We start from the raw sequence: 20567 nt of genomic DNA on the forward strand, positions 1-20567 counted from the left end.
TTCTTTTCACTGTAGCGCTCCTTCAGGAAATACAGGACTAACCGGAGAAGAGGAATTCTGTCCTCCGGTGGATTAAAGTTGTCCCAGATTAGTGATCTTGTAATGTAAACCTTGACCTAACAGCTATTCAAAAGTAGGCATGACTAACAGGACACAACAGCTTCCATGAAAATGGAAAAAGGAGCATTAAACGGTTCATACACACCGGTGTTGCCACCAAACTTGTCACAAAGGTAAAATACGAGAACTTTCTCGGACGAGGGAGAACAGAGGAGATACATTTTTTTTGGCAGGATAAAAAAAAAAAAACGCACCCCGTTTTTAGTCTTTGCCAAGAGACCAGTGAGACATCTAAGGCTGTTTGTCATCTTTTTTTTATTGTTTGTTCATTCTGGACGTTTTCAGAAAGGAAAAGATTAGGAGGTGTCGTTTTTTAGTACACGTTTTACTTGTCCCGCTCACTTGGGTTGGAAAACGGCCCATGAACCAAAATGAAAGGTCTGAGAAAGGATTCCTCTTCCAGGGCGACACAAGCTTGTGATTTGTGCGTGCGTATTTATACAGACAGAAGTAGAGGCTGGAATTTGATATTTTTTTGGGATGCACACACTGACCCTGACCCTCCTCATTGGTGAGAACCGTGACCTACAAAACCAGTGGGCTTTGAAGTACTGGCCTTGTCCTGAGTGATGAAAGTGGGCAGACGGGACGGCCACTGTAGGCCATGGCAGAGATTAGGGGTTGTTTAGTTAGCGGTTCTAACACTGGAGCCCAGTTTGCAGCCATGACGCCTGTTGTGTTTGCAGAGACACCCAGTTGGATTAGCTTGATAAAGTGGAAGTAAATCAAAAGAGCATCCAAAGCAGTGTGACTGGGCAAGTACAAAAGAGGAGACGAGTGGCCACTAGAGTACCATCGGACAGAGTTCGATGGATGGGGCGGGAGAAAATGCATTTCACAATCATCATTTTTTTCTTTTAAGTTAACAGGTCATAGTCCTAATGCATGGACCAAAAAAGGGAAGATATTGCCAGGACCTGAAACAATAAAGAATTGAATGGTGTAAGAAAGACAGAATTTCAATGGCTTGGTGTACTTTTTGTGATTTATTCACACAGATTCCAAAAGTCAATGCAGAACCTTAGTTTCCTTTTATCTTTTACTACAATCTCTGTTAGACAGATACTCTACACTGCTGAATACTTTCTGATATTTCATCATTTAGATAAATTTAGAAGTTTATCTAAATCTATGCAAGGCTGGCTAGAGCATGAAATTACTCAAAATATTATAACTTTATTTTTTTATGATAGATTTTTCAGAAAAAAGAAATCCCATTTCCATGAGCCCCCTCAATTCCACTTATTATCATCTTGCAGAAGACTGAATGCCTCTCATAGAACTCTGAATGAGCTGTGTAGCACAAGGAGTCCTACATCCTTTTTATAACCATACACATCCATCAGTATAAATGTTTCAATTAATGACCTCTGTCAATGACCATGGACTCTGCAGGGATATGTTAGTTAGATCAGCAGTCCCCACCCTTTTTGGCCTCACATGCATTTTTATTTCAAACAATATTTTGCGGACAATTCTTGAAGGTGTGGTGGATAAATATGACAGGAAAGAAAAGAAAAAAAAAGTTCAAACGATAAAAAAGGCCGAAAAATTTAAAATGCTTCCAGCAAATTAAGAGTCGTGCATCATACATTATCTATCGTACCAACTTACATGTTCTAAAATGTGATTAGACATGGTAGTGTTTATGTCGTATAGCATCAATGAAAGGTTGAAACTAGCCCGTCTGTTACAGAATAGACCGTCAGACAGTGTGAGAAATGATGATATTGAAAACAGTAAAGTTATTTAAAAGGGAAAACACTTTGTTATGGGGGGGTTTTAAAATGTATCAGAACCATTTAGCTATTGTTGAACAACGGAGCCCCCCAGGGTTGTGTGTTCAGCCCTTCCTGTTCAGACGTTTGCAGATAATAATACCGTCATCGGATGCATTCAAAACAACAAGGAGGCTTCAAATAGAGAGGAAATCCCAAACAATGATTTATTTTGTTTTAAAAAGCTTTGGTGGGCAACATTAGAAAACATGCCAAAGTAAACTAGATCATATATATATGCACATATATATATATATATATATATATATATATATATATATATATATATATATATATATATATATTATACCTATATCTAGTAAACTAGATCATATATATACAAACAAAAACAGCGCAGGCATGCCGACCATTTTCTAATGAAAACAGCTAACAGCAAAAGGTCCATACCAAGTAGCAGCCTGACCCATCTTGCCCAAAATTATTTGTTATTAACATTTATATATCATATTGAACATACACAACAAACATGTCCATTGAGTACTTGCAGCTATGTGTCAAGCTAGCAGCTTGCGCAGGACTCATTCAAGCAAACCTAATGGAATCATTAGTCATGTCTTTGTCAGAGCATTTGAGTTATACATTACTGTCAGGATATTTCATTACAAATATGACAAACAATACTACCTATAATACCTAAAATACCTAAAATAAATTACCCTCCTCAGGTTCACGTTTATTCTGACTAAAAAATGAATGAAGGAAACATTTTTGTTGTGTAATTTAAGACTTATTTAGAAGAATGTTTTGCCCCCCCCCCCCCCCCCCCCCCCCACACACTACATGCGTGATGTCACAGTACAAACTATCCTCTTAAAATGCGTATGATGATATGCATTTTAAGAGGATAGTTTGTATAACGATGCTTCAGTCAGTGAGAGACACGAGAATACAACTTACGCTTCATCGTACCCAGGTTACTAAGTGAGAATGAACATGAAGGAAATATTTTAGTATCCGCTCCTTTTTTTGAGTCTGCGGAACAAAGCAACAGCGGATATCGCGTGTAGAGGTGAGCGAGGACCTGAACGCGTCTCTCAGGGGGAAGGGGGGACGTGGACTCCATATAAGGGCATTGCTACTATGTGAACGCAAGCGCGCGCGCACTCTTACATCTACGCGTTTTCTGTATCTCAAACACTTGTTTATACTTATTCGTCTTTGCTTTGTCTATACGTCTCAATATATATCGATATAGATCCATAGCAGAGCAGCGCAAATATGCACAGGAACGTTAATATTGACATATTCTTACGTCAGTATTTCCATTGAAGGAGAAGCTCCACCTACCGGTTGCGTCAGTTTGTTTATCTCCCCGCCCCCTCCTCCACCCGGCGGGACTAAAGCACACGCACACACACGTTTAAGAGCGGGACACTTCATCAGCTACGAGCCGGCCCCTTTCACCACTATCACCCAGAAGACATTCAGGTAAAGCCCTATACCATGTTTCATTAATACTATTTAACTTTTTTTTTTAATTTCCGGCCTCCGGGTCGTCTGGTGATGACACCGTGTCGCGTCCAGTAACGTTACCGGACTCGTTAGTGTTCTGATGCAATCCTCCCTCGTGTCAACAGTCGTACCCGAGCGCTTATGTTTACAACGGACGCAACGTGACGTACAAGCCTCAGTGTCCAACGCACATTTTCACTTAATGAACCGTTAACGTACGTTTCACTTTTAGTAAGGTGACATTTTTTAAAATGTGTTCTATGAACAGAATCGGCTGCTGGTCTGACGCGCGCACGGGAAACCACAATAGAGTAACGTTAAATCATTCATATCTGATGAAGTGACCTTTAATGGGGGAAACGATAACACTTTTATGAATGTAAATTAAACAGGGCTCGACTCGTTTCCGTATCATCATTCGGGGGTTTAATTCGATGTTTTGGTCCTGGCGGCGATGTCCTGGGCGGTTAGCTGCCCCCGCCAGCAGGTCGTTTTACCGATGTAATGCTGCGTTAAAGTCCCCCAAAAAGCGGAGAATTTCTAGCAATTGACCGAATTCACCTTAAACAAAACGGCTCCCGTGTCAAGACATAACTCAAAATTCCCGGTGGCACACTGACTAGTCACTGCCCATGGTCTGCCATCCTCATCCGCTTTAGTCTTGAACCAGAACAAACTCCAAAGACACGAGTGTTCTCTGTGTACGTCTTGCAGCGTCGATGTTTCCGTAATCTACAAAGGCAACATTTTCACCACGCGAGAAGCGAGCGGAGCCACGTAGCTAGCTGCTGTGCTTCCCTGGCAGACGGACAGCTGATCGTCGCATATTTGACCCTCTCCGTAAAAAAAATAAAGGTCAGTTTTAGTATTAACTAATTACGCCAGCGTGGTTTCTCTTGTAAGAAAACATGACCGGTGTCACCACAGTGAGTCCTCCTTCCGGGTAAAGTTCACTAGCGTATTGTGTGTGTGTGTGTGTGTGTGGTCCTTGTTATACCATGCTTGTGTTGCATCAGCCAAATTTAAATCCACCCCATTCATTATAATGTAGTGATATCACTGTAGTAGCAGACGCAACGAGCCGTGAGTCGGTGTGCGTAATGTGATGCCTGCCCGGGATCGGCGGTCAGGTGGATTAGTGGGAGTGGGGGCGTTGTGGGACTAACCAGGTAGCCACATGGCACCTTTATTTGAATCTATGCTTAATTTACACTGTCTGTATTTCCAGTTTAGTCCCATTCAACGCTGAAGAAAGGCTGTGGTGGTTTGTTTGTCATTGCCCGTCACAGCACGTACTTGCTGCTGCTATTGATTGTTAATGTATTTAATATTGACATATTGTTAAAATCATGGGCTATTGACAGGTAACGGGTTCCCCCCGAGGAATGTGACGTTGATAAAACATAATTTCTAGTTAACTACCATGGGTACACATGGGAAGACAATTAGAGAGTTGAACACAAACCATTTACCTGTTAAAAGCATTTGCATTGTTTTTAAACTGCGAGATACTTAGATAGTTGTATATAAGACGTTTAGGGGCTGTTCATTGCACTGTTGACCATTCTCATCTAGCCAGAAACACAAATCTTCAGCAATGTCACAATGTTTGTTATGTCGGAGGAGACCTGCTACACTGAAGTTGTTACTTCCTCTTGAGCAAACTACCTCATGGAATCATGGGGTGAGAGTGCTCATTTGTTAACATTTTGACTTGATGAATTGTGTTCCGTATAAAACATATTTTTAGTTTTTTTTTACTGGGAAATGTGGCAGTTGTTTTTTAACTAGTTGGAGCCTAATTAAAGTTACATGGTGCTGCAGTTTTTTTTTTTGCATACGTGGCTTCATTTAGTCAGACCTGCGTACCTTAGTAGACCTCGTCGTTCTTTGAATTCTAGGTTATTCTTGTAATGTGTAGATGACTCGTATTGTTGGGGCTTTGCGTGTTAATGGGTTTGACGTAGCTCGGCATGGGAAAGGGAGCACGTCCTTTGTTCATCACATTCTACCCCGCAGTTTTTGGCAGGAGTGCTCTGCAGCCAGGTGACTTCAAGGGTCGTTCAGTTCAGTCTCAGTGGTCAGCCCCCGCCCCCCCCCCCCCCTGCATTTTAGTGTACAGCGGCCTTACTGTGAACCTGCAGAGGTCCTCATACAAACGCAATTCTGGCTTAAAATAAATACAGTTGATAACTTCAAACGCCTGGAAAACCATTGTTTTATTGTCCTGAGAACAGGTCGCTGACTATATTCATGATGCAGCGCACCAGACGAGTTCACATTCACCCCCCTATCAGCGCCCCACGGTACTGAACACCATGCTCCCCTTTGTTCAGCTACTGGCTCCGCAAATTAAGTTGTATTGGGACCAGGAATACTTTAAACTGTAACTCAACTGTAATTCACAAGAAGAAACAACATGCACTTATAACACGGTTGCCTAATACTTTGATCCAAATGTGAAGTGAGGCGTTGGCACGTGCAAGTCTTTGCAACACCCTGCTTAAAAAGGGGCGAGGCATTTTTATCTTGCCTGGAAATACTATACTTGGAGATACTGTATAACAACTGATCTGAGTAACCATTAACAATTTGTTAAAGATTGGCCGAACCCCCCTTATTGCACTTTTGTCCATAAATGGTGTGTGGCGGAGGAGCGTCAAAGCTGGCAGCTATTAATGCTGAGATACCCGATATCTTGGGTTGCGTGCTGAGGAGGTGGACGGACGCATCAGGCCCGTCAGTCACTGTAGCAGAAACTGTCTGGAGCCGTGAGTGTATGGTTGCTTCCCCTGGGTCAGAGGTCAGGCCTAAATGCCCTTCCATGCGAACTTAAATGTGTGGGTCAAAGATGGGGAAGGGAAGGGGAGTGGGGCGCAAAGAGGGACAGTCTATTTTTGTTTTTCACACTACACTGTCCAGTTAAAAATCCAGGTGCTGCTTCAGGCAGAACGTGTCGCCGATATCAAATGACGGGACTTTCAGGTGGCGGTGGGCGGAATCTAAAGACACACCTCTTCAGACTCTACCTCCACTAAAAGACTAACAAATTGTAGCACTTAAATTGTTCTTATAACGCCACTTATCTATTGCAAATTGTAAATTGGCTTATTTGATAGGAATTGCACTTTCTGGTTTCCTCCGAGTTTGTATCCCAATGGTTGAATGCATGTAAGTCGCTTTGGATAAACGTGTCATTTAGCTGACGCGTAATGTAATGGTGGTGAGTTCAGTTTGTGCAAAGTTTGGGTCACACTGCCCGTTAAAAAGGAAGCAGAAAATAATGTATATATTTAGATCATAGATCATTTGTGGTCTAAATTTGGCTCCTTCTTTTTCATAACAAACAGGATAAAAGCCCTCACGATGTTTCAGTACAATGGCAGTCTTCTATAAATACCATTTAAAAACAACATAACCTATTTATCAAAGCTCCTCCAGTTTTACAATTTCAAAAGAGAATATCCTGCCTAGTACAGTTAAGTGCTGAGAAAAAGGGAAAAAAAATACTGTCAAACAATGAAATACAATCAACACAGAGAGCAGCCAACAATAAACATTCAGCCCTGTGAAGATGATGGGAAACTGGTACCTGGTGGATATTCTCCCACTCCTCCTGGTGTGACATTCCAGGAGCATTTCACACACACACACACACACACACACACACACACACACACACACACACACACACACACACACACACAGCAGGGACAGAGATCTGAGAGGGTCCATGTTGTGTCAGTAAACATTAAACATTTATGTATTAAGCTCTGTGCCCGGCTGGCTGGGGGCTCCTCGGGGGCTCCAACTCGCAGACGTCCACACTTTTTTTTTGCAAAGCCGGACAAAGAGGCTTAAAACTACTGAAGCCGCAAGGACACTTGATATAATCTACGGATACATAGTAAAGAAAAACAAGTTGTATGATAACCTCATGAATACAGTTAGTCGGGGAATGCCTTTCACATTCTGAGTATTTCTCCCCTGCCCGCAGACACCTGTCAGAAACGCACTGCGGGGGGTCTCATTAAAGCGACGCCCGGGCCCCCTCTGCTCCGCTCGGCGCCGCTTTCACGTCAACTGCCCTCTAATCTTTTCCTTGTGGTTTTCACGAGGCTGTGTGAGCGAGGGCGATTTACTGTTCGCCGGTTTGGTCACTGTGTGTGTGTGTGTGTGTGTCTACGTGCAACGCCTCACACAGGAATGGCGTGTTACCTGCTGGCCCCCTTTCAGCTCCTCGGCTTCTATTCAGTTGCAGTGTTTCCACAGAATTTTGTGTGTGTGTGTTTTTTTAATTGTTTTTTTTAGAAAGTACATTCTAACCATATTTACTGAACTATTGTTCCTGAGTGTGCTGTTGACGTACTCGTACTAACTTGAGTATTACTTTAACCTTCCACTGCACTACATCTCAGAGGGAATGTACTACTTTTAACTATTTGACAATATTCTTTAGACAAAATATGAATCAACTATGCTGTGTTACTAAAAACTAATATAGTTATTAGAAGTATTAAAATTAATCCCCCTGTCAACGGCACAAACATCAAAGTAATATGTCAATAATTATAATCCAGTGATTTAAGCATACCGTGACACTATTGTTTAAAATGAGCCATTCTGCATAATATGTATTTAAAATTGTAATTCTTTATTTTTAGTATTAAAATAAGTTAACACTTTATACTTTTGCATTTAGAACCAGGACGTTTTCCTGTTTACTCTAGTACGTAGATCATGAACAGATCGGTTGTGTCTATACACGCACACACCCACACACATGAATGGTGATGTCACTGTAAAAGAGTCCCACTCACAAAGCATATTAAATAAAATGTCAAAATAGACTTTTGCATGCCGCCACATTCTAGGTTACCCTCGTTTCATTTGTCCTGCAAAACTCCAAATGCAATTGAATCAAAAGAACTTATTTTTTTCAAACGGAACCAACTGAAAGGCCAACGAGCCGCTCTGCTCCTGTTCCAACAGGCTTCTGGGATAATGATCCTTTTACTTGACCCAGCATTGTGGCTAATGCTGCCACAGTCTCTTAAGAGGATTATCTGGAGAGGAAACAAACCTGCTCACCTCATTACAGCGTGTTGCTGCTCCTCCTTTTTTTGCAATATCGAACACATGGAACCTTCGACAAACAACAACACAGCTTAGTGATGTTGTTACTGCCACATGCAGTAAAAATATCAAATTATGCACTGAAAAATGGAAATGCCCCTTTTTAGCCACAAGATTCTTTTAATGCTGCTTTTCATTGTAGGCAGTTGAGTGTTTTTGTGTCAAAAGTAAAAAATGAAAACCCTCTTTTCAAAAGGCCAATCGGAACCAACCTCATGGTTGTGCAAACATGTCAACATTTAATTCATGCGTGTGTCCTGTGTTGGTTTTGCACCCTGTTTACATTTAGCGTTTAATCTGCGCAGGAGCAGCTGCTTCGTCTAATCCGAGTGTTTCCTCGACGGCGAGTGAACCGAACCTGCTTACTTTCCACAGCTCATGTTACGCTACCTCATGTACGCATAAGAACTTCCCAACCTGACCTCCACCAATCCAAACGTAGGCCTGTGGTGGCGCGCAACCTCCACCGCGGTCGTGACCGCAATATGCAATGTGACACAGTCGACATCCTGGAGAACGAACGGAAATCAACATGGTGCTCGTCACTTGTGCAGAGTCCTTGGCCTGTAATGAACCTGCGTGTACGTCTGGTGTGTTTTGGTAATGGACAAGCAACTACTGCTGACGTAAACCGGGCGGCCTTGAGGATGGGGTTTTATCAGCTGTTTGTTTTTTTGTTCTTTTTGTTGAAGCATCGATAATGCCCCGGGGGCAACGGACCCGTAACTGCACTGCTTCGCTCTTCAGGAACTGTTGCCACTGATCCTCCCGAGTTCCTCTTTATAAACAATGCGGCACAATTCTAAATGCGTCAAACACAAACGATCTGCCCTAATCGCCGCCCCCTGTTGAAGGCGGGGAGTGGGGAGTCTCAACCTGCAGGGTGTGTGTGTGTGATTTGCAGTTTTGTTGGGGTTAGTAGCTAAATAGTTTCGCTCTAAGTTGCCCTGCGAGTATTTGCCAAAGAGTGACAAATAACATGTTGAAGGAGCAGGTGTGGTGAATAACGCTCTGAAACAGCAACTTCCCTTGTGTGTGTTTTCTTTAATGGGGGTACGATAACCTTGTTTTATAGATACAGTGTATTTAATCCGTACCTCCTCGCAGTGCAGCTGGTTCATCTTATCGCGCTGTCCTCCTCTCCCTTGTTGATGTTAGCTTGCAGAATTTGACAGTATCATCGGCCCACAGCCTCCGGCGTTCCCAGGCTTCACCCTGACGGCGTCCATCTGTTGAAAAAACACTGTGCGGGTGTAGTTGGGTGTCCATGTGTTTTTTATATGGGTGCGCACTGTGTACCTTGGTGAGGCCGTGGCCTCCGGTTTTCTTTTGTCTTGGTGAGATCTTGTTCTGCTTTACCTTGTCTCATGTTGTGTAACTGCTGTTAAGCGATGAAGGTGTGAATTCCAGCAAGTTGCATAACTGGTATTTGTACAGGTTTTCATGTAGTGAAATGTAACTCACTCAGGCCCAGTGTGTGATATCACCGCACACAGATCAACTTCACAACGTCGGAGTTAAAAAATTGAGAAGTCAATTGGTACGGCCCCTCGACTACGATCTTTGAGCAGTTGGGGGGTTTTATGTTGGAAGTTTGCAAAGTCTTGCTGCCCGGCTCCCAGAGATCTGTGTGAACTGTAAGCTCTCACTCCATTGTTACGCCCCCGTTCTGAGCTCCTGCTTTCTTGTGTTTTCTCACAGATCCTAATCGGCTGCCGCAAAACACTGTAACCAGCGACCCGCCGCCTGTGTGCTCCAGTGACTGCAGCCCAACTCCAGGATCAATACTCAACAAGTACTTCGGTTACCTACCCATCTGCCCAAAGTACGTCAACTCCCGGATAAGTCACGAGCATTGAGCTGTGTGGATCGCACACACACCCACCCACACTAGAGGATTTAAAACACAGCCTGGTTCACCGCCCACACACACACACACACACACACACACACACACCTCACAGCAAATATGACCGCCCAGCTGGCCAACTTCGGCAAAATCCTGCTGCGCCGCCGGGCATTAGACTGCTCCAATGAAGAGACCCGATTCGCTCGCTGCCTGTCCACTCTGGACCTCATCGCGCTGGGCGTGGGCTCCACGCTCGGCGCCGGCGTGTACGTCCTCGCCGGCGAGGTCGCCCGAGAAAAGGCCGGACCGGCTATTGTCCTCTGCTTCCTCATCGCCGCTCTGTCCTCCATGTTGGCGGGCCTCTGCTACGCGGAATTCGGCGCCCGTGTCCCCAAAACGGGCTCTGCGTACCTCTACAGCTACGTGACGGTCGGAGAGATCTGGGCCTTCATCACCGGGTGGAACCTCATCCTCTCCTACGTCATAGGTGAGCCTTTTTCTTGAGCTGCAGTGGACGCGTCCCTTTTCCGCCATTACACTGTTGGTCTAAAAAGGTGTCCGTCTTCTTTTCTAAAAGGTACGGCCAGTGTTGCCAGGGCCTGGAGCTCAACGTTCGACAGCTTGGTGGAGCAAAAGATCTCCAAGTTCTTCACGGACTCGATGTCGATGAAGGTACCGGGCAATGTGCTGGCCGAGTACCCCGACCTGTTCGCCCTCATCCTGGTCCTGCTGCTCTCTGGTGAGTTCTGCTTCCCCACCTGACAGTCCCCCGAATAAAGCGTTGCATAACGGCCAGAACGGCCATTAATATTGCATCGTGTGGAATGCCAGCAGCCGGGTGAGAAAGAGACAATTTGTCAATTTGGTGTCGCTGACTAACTGATTGTTGACGGCTGTGAGCTGCACATCCACCCACGTAGCAGGACATCTTGTTCACTCGTCATCTCCTCCTGTCCTCAGGACTTCTGGCCTTCGGCGTGAACGAGTCGGCGCTGGTGAATAAGATCTTCACGGGCATCAACCTGGTGGTTCTGGGTTTCGTAATCATCTCTGGCTTTGTCAAAGGGGACGCAGAGAACTGGAAACTGACTGAGAAAGACTACCTCAGCTTCATAAACGGCACCAACGGCAGCACGCCTGCACAGTGAGTATAGTGATGGCTGCCGGCGAATTAACTCGTTTCGCCCGTTTCTCAGCGCCAAGTGTCTCATCGCAGAGTGTCTTTCTTTAACCCAGCGTCAAGGAGGAGTTTGGCGTGGGCGGCTTCGCTCCGTTCGGCTTGACTGGAGTCCTGTCCGGTGCTGCCACCTGCTTCTACGCCTTCGTAGGCTTTGACTGCATCGCCACAACAAGTGAGTGGTTTTACATCGTGCTTTTTTTTTTTTTTGGAATGCACAAACTCTGTTACGTTGAACGTTTGAGCCGTTGAGTGGCCATGAAGCGGAGCTGTTTCTGAAAATGGAGATTTTAATGAATGTTTCATAATAACACCTGGGATTTTCTCCACATCGTGTAGCTCCCACATGTAACTCTTCCCTTCACGTGTTGTCCGGGAGCCTTTACCTGCTCTACGGGATTGGCTGTCGTTCCGACTCGTCTCCCGTGAACTCTTCCCCCGATGGGCTAATTTTTTGTTTTTGTTTGTTTGGTTGTCGCCAGGCGAAGAGGCGAAGAACCCCATGCGCTCCATTCCCATCGGCATCGTCGCCTCGCTGCTCATCTGTTTCTTCGCATACTTTGGCGTGTCCGCCGCTCTCACCCTCATGATGCCGTACTACCAGCTGAACAGACAGAGTCCTCTGCCCGAGGCCTTCAGCTACGTCGGCTGGGCTCCAGCCCGCTACATCGTGGCGGTGGGCTCCCTCTGCGCGCTGTCCACCAGGTAAGCGGAAAGCGGGGCGGGAGTTGTATCGCGCCTTCGCAGTGCGTCTGTGAAATGCTCACCGCCCATCTCCTCCCTCAGTCTCCTCGGCTCCATGTTCCCCATGCCCCGAGTTATCTACGCCATGGCGGAGGACGGGCTGCTGTTCCGCGTTCTGTCCAGGATGAACGCTCGCACCAAGACTCCTCTCCTGGCTACCATCGTGTCCGGCGTGGTTGCAGGTAGTTGACCGGGGCGATGGCTCTGCCCCCCCTACTCTCAGCCATCTAAGCATTTCTTTGTGAAACTTTATAAAAGTGTATAAATGTCCTAAGACTTCAGTTTTGACTTCTCCTTGCAGCTCTGATGGCCTTTCTGTTTGACCTGGCAGCTCTGGTTGACCTCATGTCCATTGGAACTCTGCTGGCGTACTCTTTGGTGGCCATCTGCGTCCTCATCCTCCGGTAAGCACCCGCTATTCCCTGCAGGCACATTCTCAGATGTAATCACGTGTTAAACATTTTCTAGTTGCTAGTACCAATTATGGTACTAATTATAATTTGCTTTGTTCTTTTGCTTCAGAATAAGGATTGCATAACAAAAGCGTCTTGTTGGTACGCAGACAACATATGCAGCTGTGTGTATATCCGGATTTCCCCTCCCTGTGACACTCTCCTGTCCCTCCGCAGGTACCAGCCGGGCACCCTGAGTTCGTCCAGCCAGACGGAGAAGCTGGTGGAGCTGGTGGAGGGGGAGAAGGTGGCGGTGAGCGGAGACGACAGTGGGGACGAGAGGGACGAGGGGGAGGAGAGGCCGCTCCGCGAGGCCTTCACCGTCAAGCTGCTCTTCTGTCCGAGTGGAAAGCTCCCCACGCAAACCTCGGGCAACATCGTCTACGCCACCACCGCCATCATTTGTAAGTGTTTCTGGAAGGGACGTAAACAGGGCTTTTTGTTTCATTCATTCTCGTGAGTAACTTTGCCCCCCCCCCCCCGCCCGGTGTCTCTGCAGCGCTTCTCATGACGGTACTGTGCGTCATCCTCGCCAACTGCCTCACGGAGCTGCTGGCCGGGCATCCGGCCGTCGTGGTGCCGTGCGTCCTCTTGGGCCTGCTCTGCGTCGTCTGCCTCGTCATCATCTGCAGGCAGCCGGAGAGCAAAGAGGCACTCACCTTCAAGGTAAAAACTGCTTCCTGTGGCCGTGCTGCTGGTGCTCACATTCAAAGATGGCTGTGCTGAGTTTTTGCAACGTCCTCCATTCCTCCAGGTCCCTCTGCTTCCCTGGTTGCCCCTGTTCAGCGTTTTTGTCAACATCTACCTCATGATGCAGCTGGACTGGGGAACGTGGTGCCGCTTCGCGGTGTGGATGCTCATCGGTACGTTCGGACGCCGCGTTCTCCTCCTACGTATTGCCAATGCGTTCACGAGAGCGTTTTGTAACTTCCCGTCGCCTCTCTCCTTTCCTCCCAGGTTTCATCATCTACTTTTTCTATGGTATTAAGAACAGCAGCGAAGCGAGAAAGAGGTCATCCCTGCGCAAATACGAGTCCGCAATGCAGACCAAGAGCCCCATTTACACCGCCGCCCCCGACGACAGTGACATGGAAGCAGGCGGCAGCGCATGAGGCCTCCGGACGCCGACCTGGGGAGTGTCGCCAGAGCATCTACAATCATTTTGGCAATCTGGTTAAAATCGAAGCCGAATGCTGCAATGAAGGAGGCTTGCAACACGGCCCCTGGGTTTACAAAGGGAGGGGAGACGCCACACACACACACACACACACACACACATCTCACCTCTGCCTCAAAGGCTGACTAAGTTGATGGCTACAGACTGAGCGAAATACTCTCTGACCCAATGTTTCTGTCCACCTGTACTTAGCCGTAGCCCTCTGGGAGACGTATACCAGCCTCCATCACGTGCTAGAAAGGACCGAACTAACAGAAGAAGAGTACTACGGATCATCTGATCCAAGTTCTGCTTTCCGTTAGCTGGGAGAATGTTAGACATTAACTACTTTCTCATTTGCTTTGTCTCCGTTATTGCCGCCTGCGTTTTTTGGAGCCACCGGGTTGCGAGGGGTGAATAACGACTACTGTGTGCATCAAATGTTAGTCCTCGGTCCGTACAGACACTTTTATCCGGGAGCCAGACTTCAGTGAGCCGAAGCCACCACGCGGCATCGCGGCGTGGTGGCTGGTCTGGTTTATCGCTTACTGTTTATTTGCGGGTAACCAGGGCAACGCTGCTGGTTCACGATGTCCTCTGTGGGTTAGGGTCAGTAGCACGTAAACAACGTTGGGGTTGTCGGCACCGTGTGGTTCAGTGTGTGAGGCTGAAGTACAAATGGCCCCCGAGCTCCCAGAGGACAGCCCTACAGGCGGTCTGCACACCGCCTTTTTATCTTAAATTATTGAAGTTGTATTCTTGCTTATAGGGGTGTTGAAATGTTATTGGCAGGTATTTTGTGGCCTTTTTGTTCTAATTTAAACCAAAATGACTCGAATGTTTTTAAATGGCTTTTAGAGAAATAAACTACTTTTTCCCCCATTAAAAGGGCCAAAAAGTCCAGATGTAAGCGTAAAAACGACAAAGCGGGAGTCATAGTTTTTGACCCATATTTTTCTCCATAACAACAAAAAATATTTATGAATTTTTCCGAAATCCATGTGGTTAGTTTTATAATTCCAGTTTGTTTTTACACTCTTGCACGTGTCTGTTTCATATTAATTTTTTCAGATCTGAGGAGGTTGATGAGATTTGAACACGCACATTAATGACATTACTTTGGATCTCAACGAGCATTTTGAATTTTGGTTGGTACAATCTGTCCACCTCCAACGCATCTGAACACGTGTATTTCATCATCCATATCACCTTCTGGTTTTTACTTTGTTGTGAAAAGAGTATGGTTCTTGTTTAGTTTCAATTGAAACATGTTCACTTTTATTGTATTCAACTGTAATTAGTTTTTACTACTTTATTTTCTGATACAACTGCTATTATTGAAAAGTATTGTTTGTTTGGGGCAGTTTTATTTTTTTTATTTCTTATCCGTTTTACATTGTTAGACCCTAATGTATTAATGTATAATTGTTGCATGTACAGTTTTTAGTATTTTTGTTGTTTTCTTATTTTTCTTTTGTTGCTTATGTCATGAAATGAAATGATACTTTCTGACCAAATGACCGATTGAGTTTTTCAAAACAAAGAATGACCACCAAGTCGTTCTCTAAATTGTGAAATATGAAAAAACTCGTTTTAACCCCAACTATTTTGAGTGAAAATAACTTATTGTGTATAGTATGTCATCTAAGTGCTCTGTCAAATGTACAGCATTTGTTTAGAAATGTATCTTTATTTGTATAACGCTGTAAAATTAACACATTTTAATTTGGAAATGTATATTATAAATTACATTTGATGTCATTTTATTTGACACCTAATGTTTCTGCAATCCAAAAGATACAAATTTAGCCCATCGTAATACCAGTAAATGCCGAAAGATTACACTAAAGTTTTTTTTTTTTTTTTTTTTTAATTCTTCGTCCTTTAACAAAAATATCGGCCATAAAGTAGGGGGGGGGGGGGGCAAGAAAGGTGGATTTTGGTTGAGCCAGTGAGGATGCCAATCAATGAACTGGCACCGAAAGAATCTTCTTTCTGCCGGGGGAAAACACTTGGGTTGTTAAAACAGTCTGGCTGATTTTCGGACAATTAAAAAGCAGGAGCGATGACGTCTGCCTGCGACGCGCAGAGATCTTCACGCGCCGCCCTTGTGCCTTTCATGAATCTATTCTATCCCCTCCCCTCAACGGCATCTCATTAACGGCGTTAATTTTGTTTTATATACTGTACATTTCTGTCGTAAAAAAAAGATGTATTTTCATTGTTCTCTTTTTAATAAAACAATGATTCGTGCTCATAGCGGACACACAGTCTGTGTTTTGCACCTCGTTTTTTAAAAAGTGTCTTGGGACTAAGCTGCAGGCCAGAGGACATTTTCCCTGTACATAGTTTACGTCATGAGTCACTTGTGATGACTCATGATATAAACTACGTACAGAAGGACTCAACCCTTATCTGTTTTTTTTTATTCATATCACATCCTGCAGCAACAAGATATAAGAACATTTCTGACGTTTATCCCTCCACAGTATTAACATTTCAAAGTCTTTTTCTCAGCCCGATTTGTAAAACCCTCAACCCAAGAGCCGTCATCACAATAGTTTATACTGAACCACACTTCATTTGTGCAACAAAAACTCTCTACTTATTTAAAAAATAACGTACCCATAAAAAGGCAGTGAACCGTTGCCTCTGAATTCAAACGCCTTTGTACCACCGGGTGAGAAATGTAACTTTTAATTCTAAAATCCATTCAGTATGTTAAGAATTATATTCTTAAAACAGTTAAAACTGCAAAACGTGGTGTTGAAATGTTTTCCCTCACTTGTTCACGCATTAAAGCTGCCCCCTGCAGCGTTACACAACTCTGTTATTACTCCGCCGTTACTGTTAGTTGCACAACGCCCAGTTTAGTGATAGAAACTCACCAATTCTTTATTAATTTCTCAAGGCATTTATTATTGATTACATTTGAGCAATATCCCAGAGTCACAACAACATTAAAGACTCAACATTTCACGGTTAGGTTTAAAATACATTTTTACAGGTTTGTTAGCAACACCGATGTGTTTGCTGCCATCTAACGGTTTAGTTTTTGATATACACAGAAAAAACACAGTTTCCTCTATGAACAGGAAGTTGAATGCGTGTATGCTTTGCTCCTTCAAAAGGCTCTCGAAATAGAGACCCCGACTGCCCTTCAGGGTTTCGTACATACATTTCTATCTTTATTATTGCTGCTCTGATGAGATTCCAGGAACTGAAGTGAAATGTGTATTTACATTATATCAAGAATATTTTCTTTCCTTGGAAAATATGAGTTTGAATGGATGCATGCAATGATTAAATATGGATATGAATCTATAAATGGATTGCAGGGAAAAGTACGAGGATACATATATGACCTGAAGGTACCATTTCATGTTAAATGTTAATGCATATTTAAACAAACCAATGAAATCCCTTTCCAATAGAGCCCTAAAGCGATAAAGGGATACATCTGATAGCAGTTGTTGATGGGGGCACCGGGCTGCTGACAGCACCACTGAAAACTGAATTTATAAAATTAAATATGGTATGAAATATACTCCTGTTATGCCGCTGTGCAACAAAAACAGCCATTCGAAAATGCAAATAATGATATAAAAATGGTCTCCGATGATTTCATATTGAACATATTGGGCATTCCAAACAAAAGGCTTTAAGGATTCGCATCTCATCACTGATCCAACAGAGGGTAGTAAACATGAACGTGGATACCTCACATATTGATTCATCTCCTTGCTATTCTTAAGCCATGATGGCTCTCGGCTACAGTATTGACTCTTTTCGGCAGATGTCAAACATTCTCACAGTGCAAACTCCTTCTCAAGCGTTCGTTGGCAGGTCGCAGTCAGACGGACAAACAAAAACTCCAGCCCAGCCTCAGACTTTGGTTCAATTGGAGTTTACTTTGCATTATCATCCGCTCTGTTTTAGTTTTAAGCCACTTGGATGTGCAGTGCAGCATCTCTTTCTGTCTCGTTTCTCACTGGCTAAATAGATGGTTAAATAATCCGCACACGGTTGCAATATATATTATGCACGTAAAGGAAGAGGGAAGGTTCACTCTTTGCATCTCTGATTCAGATTGAAGTTCACACGTTTCACTGACTATCAGTCTTCAAGAGAAGTGCACCAACAACATCACTAGCCACTGGGGTGTAACTGTGCACTTCAGGAAAGGAAAGTGCGGTAAAGCAGATGTGTGGAGAGCTGCAGAGAGCAGGAGTGTTGTTAGAGGCAGTCACACACACACACACACACACACACACACACACACACACACACACACACACACACACACATGCAAACAGAAAAGTGAGAAGACCAGGATGCTTCTTGTGCTTCTACTCCTGCTAGGAACATCAACAAAGAGCCATTAACAGGCACAGGAAGATAAACAAAGTATCATATATAGAAGCAAATTGCGTAATTGAGCAGGGCAAATATCACACGTTCCAGAGAAAACTGGCCATGGTGCCGCCAAGTCTTGAGACAGAGCTCCAACAGATTGGAGTCCTACTAGTAGTACTAGTACCTGTCACCGCCCCCTCTCCGCCCTCGCCTCGACCCGCCACCACAGGCTGCAGCGAGGTGAATCAACAGAAGCACTGGCGGGCGCCCTTGGTGACTTCCTCGGAGGAATGGACGATGTTAGGAACAAATCCGCTCTTGACGCCCTCCCAGCCGTCCTGGATCTTAATGTCTCCGCTGCGCACCAGCTCAAAGATGTCCCTCGTCAGATCCACAAACGCCTTTGGGAAGAGAGGCAAAGTCAAAAGCAGATCATGAAGGACTGTGAACTCATCCCACAAAGCCTCGAAGGCTACGCCATTTTTTGCGATGAAGCTAGATGAATGTAAAATCTGGTCCACACCTTCTCCACGTTGACGGATTCCCGCGCCGACGTCTCCACGTAGCGCATCCCGTAGGCCCCGGCCAGCTTCTCTGCCTCCTGCTGGCTCACCTGACGCTGCTCCTCCAGGTCGCACTTGTGACCGACCAGCAGGAAGACAATGTTGTGTGGCTGCACGTGGCTCTGCGCCTCTTCCAGCCAGTTGTGGACGTTTTGGAAGGAGCGGCGGTTCGTGATGTCGAAGAGCAGGAGCCCCCCCACAGAGTTACGGTAGTAAGCTCTGGTGATGGACCTGGACAGAGAGATGGATGGACCTTGGTATTTGTGCTGGACATTTAGCTAGAACATATGGTTAGTGTTAGGCAACCAGAACACTTGGTGAGAGAAAGATTGTTGTAACAGATTACAACAAATGGTTCTGACTCTACCTGAACCTCTCCTGCCCTGCAGTGTCCCAGATCTGTAGTTTGATTCTTTTGCCCGGCTCGACCTCCACCAGGCGGGAGAAGAAGTCCACCCCCACCGTCGGGTCTGACACCTGGGCGAAGCGGCCCTCGGTGAACCTCCGGATCAGACAAGACTTGCCGACTGTGGAGTCTCCGATGACAATCAGACGAAACTGATAGAGCCATATCGTCTCCATGTCTCACCAAAATAAAATCTGTGACCCCAAAAAGAAAGCATTTAATCGGTGCATGTTATGGCTTCAAAGGTCTTGTTTTGTTTAAACACTCCATGAGCCATGAGACACTGAATATACAGTCATGAATAAAGATTTAGATTGATATTTAAATGATAAATAGGAGTTTATTTTATGAATTTAAAAAGGAAAACTATGCGCACACTGTCCATTAAAACAACATTAAAACATTGTCTTGTCGACACCCGTGGCTGTGGTTTTTCTCAATAATAATAATAATCCCGCCAAGGTAAGAAGAAGACAGTGAACATCTTAAAATCAACACGCTAAAACCACAGATACATTTGAAGAGATTTAGATGACAAAATGTGCATTTAATCCAGCCTGTATCAAGCACGTGGATTATTCTTGGATTACGGCTGCCGCCATGAGGGGAAAGTAATTGGCTCAAACCATTTTAGCATTGCCCATGTGATTTACAGTTGGGTGATCTAATTTTAAAAGGGGGGTGGGGGAGTGAGGCTACTTCTCCCTCTTCAACTCAATAAACACTGGTGTAGTCAGCCCCCATGTGGATAGCAGGCTAGTTGCTATATAGCAACAACACAAAATGAGGCCTGGAGATTAGCTTAGTCATGAGACAGCAGCTGGACAGGAATGAGAGGTGATAACACAGTGCTACCTACAGTGATGCTTAGAATAAAACAAATTTGCTCAGGTCATAAAAATGGTAGAGGCCCAACCCATTTATCTCAATGCCAGTATGCATATTATTTACATCAATGATTACCATCCAGGAAAATAATCTTATAAAAAATCGGTAATAATGACCCACCTTAAAGTTAAGAGGTCAGTGCCTGTGAAAAACAAACCCCATGTCGATGATTATGTCTTCTAAAAATGATCTTCCAGAATAGCAGGGCTTGAATAACAGAAATAACAGGACAATAACTTAGATCATATTAAGAATCTCGCTTGTTCACCCTCAACATTCAACGATCAAACCCCTCCTGCTGAGTGTTCAAACCGACGGATCGGATGAGCCGCTGGTTAATTTGACAGTTGATATTTCCGCGATGATCCGCGGATGAAATGGCAGCGGGACACAACAGGAGCATCACACAACTCCTCCTCGCCCTCATCAGCACCATTACCGTAACTGCGCGCAGAGCAGCGCAGCAGCA

At 44.8% G+C, this 20567-nt stretch overlaps 2 protein-coding genes across 3 annotated transcripts; one reads left to right on the top strand and one right to left on the bottom strand.

The window, feature by feature from the left end:
* The first annotated feature begins 3223 nt into the window (after positions 1-3223).
* Positions 3224-16155, top strand: slc7a3a (solute carrier family 7 member 3a). 2 transcript variants are annotated; one of them, XM_078105180.1, is made up of 13 exons: positions 3257-3347; positions 4086-4226; positions 10209-10843; positions 10934-11095; positions 11317-11500; positions 11593-11708; positions 12016-12238; positions 12320-12459; positions 12579-12681; positions 12907-13133; positions 13229-13395; positions 13484-13592; positions 13687-16155. In XM_078105180.1, the coding sequence occupies exons 3-13, from the start codon at positions 10477-10479 to the stop codon at positions 13839-13841; spliced, it is 1953 nt and encodes a 650-aa protein (XP_077961306.1). In that variant the 5' UTR covers positions 3257-3347; positions 4086-4226; positions 10209-10476; the 3' UTR covers positions 13842-16155. The 2 variants fall into 2 exon arrangements, with proteins under 2 accessions (XP_040036678.2, XP_077961306.1); XM_040180744.2 differs by lacking the exon at positions 4086-4226 and having other exon boundaries at positions 3224-3347.
* Positions 16156-16779: 624 nt separating this feature from the next.
* On the bottom strand, positions 16780-20544 carry LOC120821821 (ras-related protein Rab-39B). Its single transcript, XM_040180850.2, has 4 exons — positions 20219-20544; positions 19172-19404; positions 18765-19035; positions 16780-18642 (listed from the first exon to the last, which is right to left on the bottom strand). Exons 2-4 carry the CDS (start codon positions 19384-19386, stop codon positions 18487-18489), a joined length of 642 nt encoding a protein of 213 aa, XP_040036784.1. The 5' UTR covers positions 19387-19404; positions 20219-20544; the 3' UTR covers positions 16780-18486.
* Between the last annotated feature and the right edge of the window lie 23 nt (positions 20545-20567).

The sequence above is a fragment of the Gasterosteus aculeatus genome, chromosome 7 (genome assembly GCF_964276395.1).
Source record: "Gasterosteus aculeatus chromosome 7, fGasAcu3.hap1.1, whole genome shotgun sequence".
Classification (NCBI taxonomy): domain Eukaryota; kingdom Metazoa; phylum Chordata; class Actinopteri; order Perciformes; family Gasterosteidae; genus Gasterosteus; species Gasterosteus aculeatus.